Source organism: Barbus barbus (genome assembly GCF_936440315.1).
Source record: "Barbus barbus genome assembly, chromosome: 18".
Taxonomy (NCBI): Eukaryota; Metazoa; Chordata; class Actinopteri; order Cypriniformes; family Cyprinidae; genus Barbus; species Barbus barbus.
Window position 1 is genome coordinate 29,413,193 of NC_136746.1, and position 7,902 is coordinate 29,421,094.

Below are 7,902 nucleotides of genomic sequence, written 5' to 3' on the forward strand. Positions count from 1 at the left end.
TTGTATGGAAATAAGAGTTAATAAATTAATGATTAATTATGTATGAAAAATACTATAAACGCAAACAATAAACTGAACATCGTGCTGTTTAAAATCGAGCTAATGAAATATATTTAATTATTTAAAATGATTCCCTGTTCTACATTTAAACAAACAAGTACGTTTAAAGTACTTTATTGCCATTATTATGTTTACATTTATGAATTTACCTCAAAAATACCATGGTACTATTAAAGCGAAACATGTCAAAATGTTATACTTGATGCAAGCGCAATTTAATTATTTTGTTTTTATTATTTCACAGATTTAAATCACAAGTATGCTATTTTAGTAGCGTCTGCCGTAAAGCGCCAAATACTGTCGCTGTGCTGACCGACAGAAGCAGTCGTTTACGGTAATTCGGGTGTTGTAGTTGAGTAGGAGGCATGGAGGCGATACTGAACTACAGAAAGGAGGATTTGGAGGATTATTACGGGCTTCTCGGCTGTGATGAACTCTCAACGGTAAACAACTCTTAGCGCGTGCGTTTTATTATTTCTGCTATTTAAGGGCAATGTTTAACTATAATAATCACAGTTGCAACATACGTCTGTGCATTTAATCATACACATAATAATTCAGATTTTTGTGCAAAGATGTAATCTATTTCTTTTGGTTTTGCATTAAGAGAGACATGTTGCATCAATACCATGGTACTCTGAAATGCACACAGTTCTGAATGATTACCATATTAATGCACTTTTTAATTAACAAAAACATTCCCAGTTGTCGATTAATTTAGGTTTTCTAATAAACAATGACCGATATAATGCCAAATCTGAGACAATTCTTGACCTCTAATCTGTTTAAAAAGTAATTTACAAAAACAATTGAGTCATTATAAAATCATGAATTAAATAAAAATACAATAATATAATTCATTTTACAATAAAAAGTCATTTAAATACTTAAAGTATATTCAAATATAATTTTGAAAAATGTATTTAGTAATTCCTATATATAATTAAAATTAAACGGATTTGATTTACAATACAAATGTAATTTACAATTCATTAAAAATACTTTAAATATATTTTAAAAAATGTACGATAATTATTTAATATTAATATTTAAAAATTCATTTTTAGTATTGTGTCAGTACAATTTTAAATAAATGATTAAAATACATTTAGGTATTTTTTAATCAATTGAAATGTTGATCATTTAAGTTTATATTTAATAATTGTAAATTTATTAATTTAAATATTTTTATTTTTTGGTTTGCACTAACCTAAACTAACATGATGACAGATTACAAAGACAAATCCTTTTCCTTTTCTCCATTCGCAGTAAGACCAGGAACATTAATGAAGGAAGTAAAAGTAGAAAGTTTCTTCATCTTTTCTTCGTTTGAAGCTGTTCCTCACACTTGTGAGCAGTGGAGGAGTTACAGGAGGCTAAAGAGGTTCTCACGGATGAGAAGAAAAGAAAGAAATATGATCTGTGGCTCAGAAGTCGAATTGTAGTCCGGTTCAGCGAGTGGCAGGCGCTCAGTGACTCTGTTAAAACAGTGAGTGTTAGTCAGGACGCTGATGATAAACACATGCATGCAAAATAACACTGCATTCTGTTATTTATAATAACTCATTAATGTCATTTCAGTCAATGCATTGGGCCGTGAGGAGCAAGAAAGAGCCGATGCTTGAGGCTGCAAAAGATCCAGATCCAGTGAATGCAGTGAATCTTTCAGAAGAGAAACCGTCACTGCCATCCAGTAAGAGATTGCTTTTTCATGGCTATTCTTCAGTTCTTTGTTTTTTACTGTAATGTTTCTGTTTCACAGATGATCATTGGCATCACAGGTTTCACTGGGCTGGTGAAGCTCCCTCAGGCCTTTTACAGAAGTTCAGGAACTATGAAATATAAATGCTCATTTTCTGCTTTTGTGAGCAAATGCATGCATTCCATAGAGAACAGAATCAGAACTGACCATTATGCATAACATTGACTTTGTCCGTTTTGTAGAAAGGTAAGATATGTTGACATTAATGTTCATGCTTCCTATGCCTTAAATGTTTAATCAGAATGATTTTTTATTTGTTGAAATATGAGAAGCCTGCAGATTTGCACTAGAAATGATTATAAAGTTTATTTTAATGAATATATGTGTAATTAATCATGCATTTTAATGCATATCGCATCAATTAAATAATATATATGAATAAAAATAACATTCAATTAATATACATATAATCCAGGAGTGTCTAAAAATATCACTTTTGAATTCATAATTTTATGTTCAGAGAGAAAAGAAATAAAGTGTTTATCATATGAGCTCCATGTGCAATTTTGAGGCAAATATGTGTGTTTGTGTAAAAGTATGCGTCTGTAGCCATTTACATAACAAGTGTTATAGCCGTGTGTGTTGTGCTCAATTGTCAGCCCATGTTGCATTAATAAAACAACCTACTGTGGAATAGGACAAACATGTAGAAGTCATTATTATTTTTACTCAAATGGAACAAATCCTAAAGAGAAGACTCCTCTAAAAGTCTATTACGATTCTACTGGATAAATGTCAAATAACATGAAAGTTGTCATTTGAGTTTATCTAGTAAAATGCTATTTGAGAGTAGTTTATTCAGTAGAATCTCATTTAGGGCGTAGAATTGAGTAAGGATGCTATAAGGGCTGGATTTATGCACGTGCCTATGCTCACTCGTCCAGGGGGGGCCCAAACACAATGAAAAGAGAGATATAATATTTTTTTAAACTATGGGCTATCTACAACAGTAAAGAACCAAAACCCCAGAAGACAAATATAACAACCAATAGGGTAAAAATGACAAACTATATCCATGTTTTCCACCTTATGTATGGAAATTGCGCTTTGTTTCTCCCGTTCTCAGACACGGACAGAAACATGTTGTCAGCGCTGCCCTGCAAATTTATCTGAAAAGCCACATGACTTTTCTTAGCGAGGTTCTTGAAGCAGTTCAGCTTAAAGATGTGCTATTAGTAGATGCTGCTACTGCTGAACACAGCTGAGAGACGCACAGGTATTTACACACACTCAATCTCTCTCGGACCCCCCTCTCTGGTTGTGACTCCAGGCCGTTAAAATTAAGGCCCATTAGAGAAATAATGCACTCCTGAAGAGGTAATATGGCCACAACGCCGGAGCCTATTAATGGAACGGTCCTCTGTTCTCAAAGAAAGAACTACATTCAATCTTTATTGCCTGAACATAGAAAACACTAACAGTTTCCACTGATTACGAAATATGTTTGTTTGCCCAAGGGGGCCCAAAAATGAGTTTTGCCTATCTCACCATAAAAGGTAAATCCATCCCTGGATGCTATGACATGTCCCACCCATATCCAGTGACTACTGTATTGTCCCTCACAATAATTCTGATCAAACGATTAAATATATGTATGGAAGCACTGTTGTTGTAATTTCGGGTGCATCTGAAATAGGCTACACCACTGATATAAGCTGAGAAGTTAAAGAAATAAACGGTCAGGGACTCTATACATGTGCAGAGTAAGAACAAACAAGAGCTGAAGTGTGTGAAACATACGAGCACAGTTCAGCTGAATGATAAAGTTTACCTCTTTAACTTCATGATGTTCTGCTGTTTTGTGTTCATCTGATTCTCCCATTTGCTCTTCTTACATTGACCATATAGACTACTAATACAATCAGATAATTAACAATAATCTCTCAAATATTTATACTGATAAACTGAACATTCACTTCAATGGTTGAGAGACTGGATGAATTAAACTGATTTCCTATTGAACTGAACTGCAGCTCAAACTATTTCAAATCTAGTGAATTAAGCTACAAACTCCATCATAAAGCACAATATTTCCATCTAACATGTATTTTGAGCTGCAGCTCGTCATAATGGAGTGTTTCACATTTTTTAATGCTTTTATTTAATCTGTTGACAGAACTACATTTATGTATTTGTGTATTATTTTAATTGTATTTATTTATTTTTAATTTTCTTCTTAAATCTGTAGATTTTTTCCTTCTGATGGAACTAAAGGCATTTTTCATTAATCTATTATTTTAACTTTATTTTTTATTTAAACTGTTTAAATGTATTTATTCATTTATTTATTAAAATGTCAATTTTGTTTACTAATGTACTATTATTTTTATTTTATTTATTCATTTTTAAATTTATTTCATCTAAATCTGTCGGCTTTCCTTCTGACGTGACTTAAAGGCATTTTTCATTCATTCATTATTATTTATTTATTTAAATTCCTTGTATGCGTAAACATACCTGGCCAATAAAGCTCATTCTCATTCTGATCATTAAGGTATTAAGTAAAGATCATGTTCCATGAAGATATTTTGTAAATTTCTTACCGTACATATCAAAATTTTAATTTTTGATTAGTAATATGCATTAAAACTTCATTTGAACAACTTTAAAGGTGATTTTCTCAATATTTGGATTTTTTTGCACCCTCAGATCCCAGATTTTCTAATAGTTGCATCTCAGACAAATATTGTCCGATCATAACAAACCATACATCAATGGAAAGATTATTTATTCAGCTTTCAGGTCATGTTTTTGAAAAATTGACACTTAAGACTGGTTTTGTGGTCCATGGTAACGTTTTAACTTTATTTTATTTTTTTATTTAAACTGTTTAAATATATTTATTCATTTAATTATTAAAATCTGTCGCTTTTTTCACTAATATATTGACTATTATTTATTTAGTCTGTTTAAATCTGTGGGTTTTCCTTCTGACGTGACTAAAGGCATTTTTCATTCATTTATTATTTATATTTATTTATTTCGTCTCTATTTGAATATTTTAGTTTGATCTGTTAAATCTGTCTGTTTTCCTTGTGACAGTGGGAACAGATTTCACTTTTACTGTCCTCTCCAGTTACACACCTGTCCGCTCTTCATTCATTGGTCAGAGTCCAGCGGATCCTCTCTTTGATTGGTCAGTCCCTCGTGTCAATCATTCCATTGACTTTGACCGCCTCCAGTTCACATACAGTTGTGCGCGCAGAAGACCGCAGGTTTAAAGTCAAGATGGCAAGCAAAATCCTCCTGAGAGCCTGTCGCCTGACTCTGATGGGAAGACAGAAGCATTTAATGAAAACTCCTCAGCGTGCGATGGCTGGTAAAGGTAAGAGACATTCAAGAATTATTAGGAAGCACGAGAAACTACTGATATTATTCATGCACGTACAAAAATAAAGCAGTATGCTGTCCTTTTCGATATTTTGGAAAGAGTGACATATGCTCTTATACAGAGACATGCTGTCACAAGACAGAAAGACACAGATCGGACATATGAAACTGCTTAGTGATATCTGAACAACATTAAATTACACTTAAAAGTAGTGTTAAATACGCTAGACATGACTTAAAGCGGTAACGTGGAGGCTCGTATGATATACACGGAGTGCGTTTAATCAAGGTCATTTGTTCTTTATACTGTGGAGGACGAGCTCTGGCCTTTCTTGGCACTAAACTCATGTTCGTGTGCCAGTTACTGCGGATCATGGCGCTCCGAGGCAAAGCGAGAGCGCCGCTTTATTTATCCGCTGTTTGGCGACACCTGGTGGACACATCGTGTCATCGCAGCCTCGAGACCAAGTGCGAGTGTAAACAACTATTTCCAGCAACATGCTGGTGACACTCTTTAAATTAGTAACATTAGCATGATTGTAGTATATACTGCCTGTATAACTAATGTGTAATTAGTGAATGTACACATGCATGTAGAAGTAATGAAAAATAATTCATACACACCAGTGTTGTTATAATTAACTAAGCTTGAACTAAAACCATTAAATCGTTACTTGAAATAAAATACATAAAACGTTTACAGCAAGTTTAAAAAAATACTCATTTTCATTTAGGTTAACTTGTACTGTGCTAAAATAGCTCAAATAAGAACTATACCATACATACTTAAAGTAAAAAAAGACAAAAAGTGACTGCAGCTTTAAAATTAAAACAAAATAAAGTGTAATAAATAAGTTATATTGTGCAATTCAGGTTTTTTTCTTGTTCCCACCAAAGAATAAATATTATAAAATAACACTGATATACACTGTAAAAAATTAGTAAAAAGATTGGAATACTTTTTACAAGAGAAAAAAAAAATCCAGTCTTAAAAATTCAGCTTCTTGACATTTATTTGTAAATCATTGTGAAATTTACTTTAAACATTTTCAGTGTATGCATGTGCATGTTCTGCCAAGCATTATATGCTTGTTATTAATAAACTTTAAAAAACAAATTTATAGTAAAAAAAAAAAAACATTAATTTACCACTTTATAAAAACGTTGATTATTAAAATAGAATTATTTCATAAAGTGATTCTTCTGTCTCGCTGTACATGTATTTGTACTATAAAGTTTATAAATTTAATTTGATTTATTTCTTGGAAGATTCTTTGATTCCTTGAGGATAAATTTCAGATTATGACATAATGCCATTATTATTTCAATGAGAATATTTGATGGGGGTTTAATAGGTTATATTTAACTGTACATGAAATGTTTACTGTATTCTCTTACAATTAAATGAGTTGTTTTTTTTTCATGACTGTATTAATGGAAGATATTTTCCCTTATTTTTTGTCCTCTAGGGCAGTGGTTTTCAATCCTGGTCCTGGGTATATTAAATAAGGGAGACATACAACATGTGCAGAGCAGTGGGGTCCCGAGGACCAGGATTGAAAAACAACGCCTCTAGGGCCCCTGTCCGCTTTTACTCAAGCATATCACCGTCTTACCATGGATTATGTGTTCTGTTTTTCAGGTATTCCAACAGATGAAGAGCAGGCAGCGGGGCTGGAGAGACGCATCCTGCAGGCCATGAAGAAAGGCCAGGTAAAACACACACTGACATTCTGTTTGACCGTAAGCTTTGGTGAGTGTGTAGTTTTCATTCTGAACCACCTATCATCTGTTATACAGGATCCATACAGCATATTCAAGCCAAAGGAATACACTGGAAGCAGAGACGACCCTCATATCGTTCCCAGCATCAATACCAAACGGCTGGTCGGCTGCCTCTGTAAGACACACACACAATGCACTTGTACTTGGTCAAACTGACTAGCTACAATTTATGCATAAATAGAATGAGGAAACCGTTCTAAACACAAGATGTGTTTGTGTGTCGTCTCGTGAAGGTGAGGAGGACAACACTGCAGTTGTTTGGTTCTGGCTTCACGAGGGAAACCCTCAGCGCTGCCCTTCCTGCGGCTCGCACTACAAACTGGTCCATCATGAGCTGCCACACTGAGCTGGACCACACAAACACCTAAACCGCTGCGTGCCTATGCCAAACATGTACAGGAGTCAATAATAAAATTATTTAATACAATCAATGCGTCAGTTTTTGGGTTCCATTACAGTTAGTGCTGTCAAATGATTAAATTGCATCCAAAATAAAAGTTTTTGTTTACATAATACATGCATGTATACTGCATATATTTATTATGTACATATAAATACAAACACATGCATGTATACATTTAAGAAATATATATGTTTATATATTACATATTTATATAAAATATAAATGTATATAAACATGTAAATATTTTCAAAATATACTGTATGTGTGTGTATTTTTATATACATAATATACACAGAACACACATATTATGTAAACAAAAACTTGTGTAATGTGAAAAAATGTTGAAAATAGAGGTAATTGCAACTTTTTTTCTTGCAATGCCCAGGATTAAATTCAGAATTGCATTTCTCGCGTTTATCTTTTACAATTCAAAATGTTTATATTGCTCATGTCACTTCTGAGGTTATAACCTGCAATTGTTTTTTTTGTTTCCAAATAATAAAATAAAAAGATAATTGCAATATATATATTGTGATTAAATATATGCAACCTATATTGCAAT

General features: G+C 33.0%; 2 protein-coding genes across 2 annotated transcripts; both read left to right on the forward strand.

Moving 5' to 3' along the window:
• Window positions 1-425: 425 nt before the first annotated feature.
• Window positions 426-2,460, forward strand: LOC306884223 (dnaJ homolog subfamily C member 12-like; the record flags this gene model as incomplete). Its single annotated transcript, XM_079439942.1, has 5 exons — window positions 426-503; window positions 668-692; window positions 1,419-1,549; window positions 1,642-1,753; window positions 1,823-2,460. 5 exons carry the CDS (start codon window positions 426-428, stop codon window positions 1,903-1,905), a joined length of 429 nt encoding a protein of 142 aa, XP_079296068.1. The 3' UTR covers window positions 1,906-2,460.
• Window positions 2,461-4,937: 2,477 nt separating this feature from the next.
• LOC306884688 (cytochrome c oxidase subunit 5B, mitochondrial-like) lies at window positions 4,938-7,448 on the forward strand. Its single transcript, XM_079440792.1, has 4 exons — window positions 4,938-5,147; window positions 6,795-6,865; window positions 6,953-7,052; window positions 7,171-7,448. Exons 1-4 carry the CDS (start codon window positions 5,051-5,053, stop codon window positions 7,281-7,283), a joined length of 381 nt encoding a protein of 126 aa, XP_079296918.1. The 5' UTR covers window positions 4,938-5,050; the 3' UTR covers window positions 7,284-7,448.
• The last annotated feature ends 454 nt before the right edge of the window (window positions 7,449-7,902 follow it).

Excerpts from the sequence above, each read along its gene's own strand:
- LOC306884688 (XM_079440792.1), top strand. The coding sequence starts at position 5,051 with ATGGCAAGCAAAATCCTCCTGAGAGCCTGTCGCCTGACTCTGATGGGA. Across the intron at positions 6,866-6,952 it reads AGGCCATGAAGAAAGGCCAG|GATCCATACAGCATATTCAA; the intron begins GTAAAACACACA and ends TCTGTTATACAG. Across the intron at positions 7,053-7,170 it reads ACGGCTGGTCGGCTGCCTCT|GTGAGGAGGACAACACTGCA; the intron begins GTAAGACACACA and ends CGTCTCGTGAAG.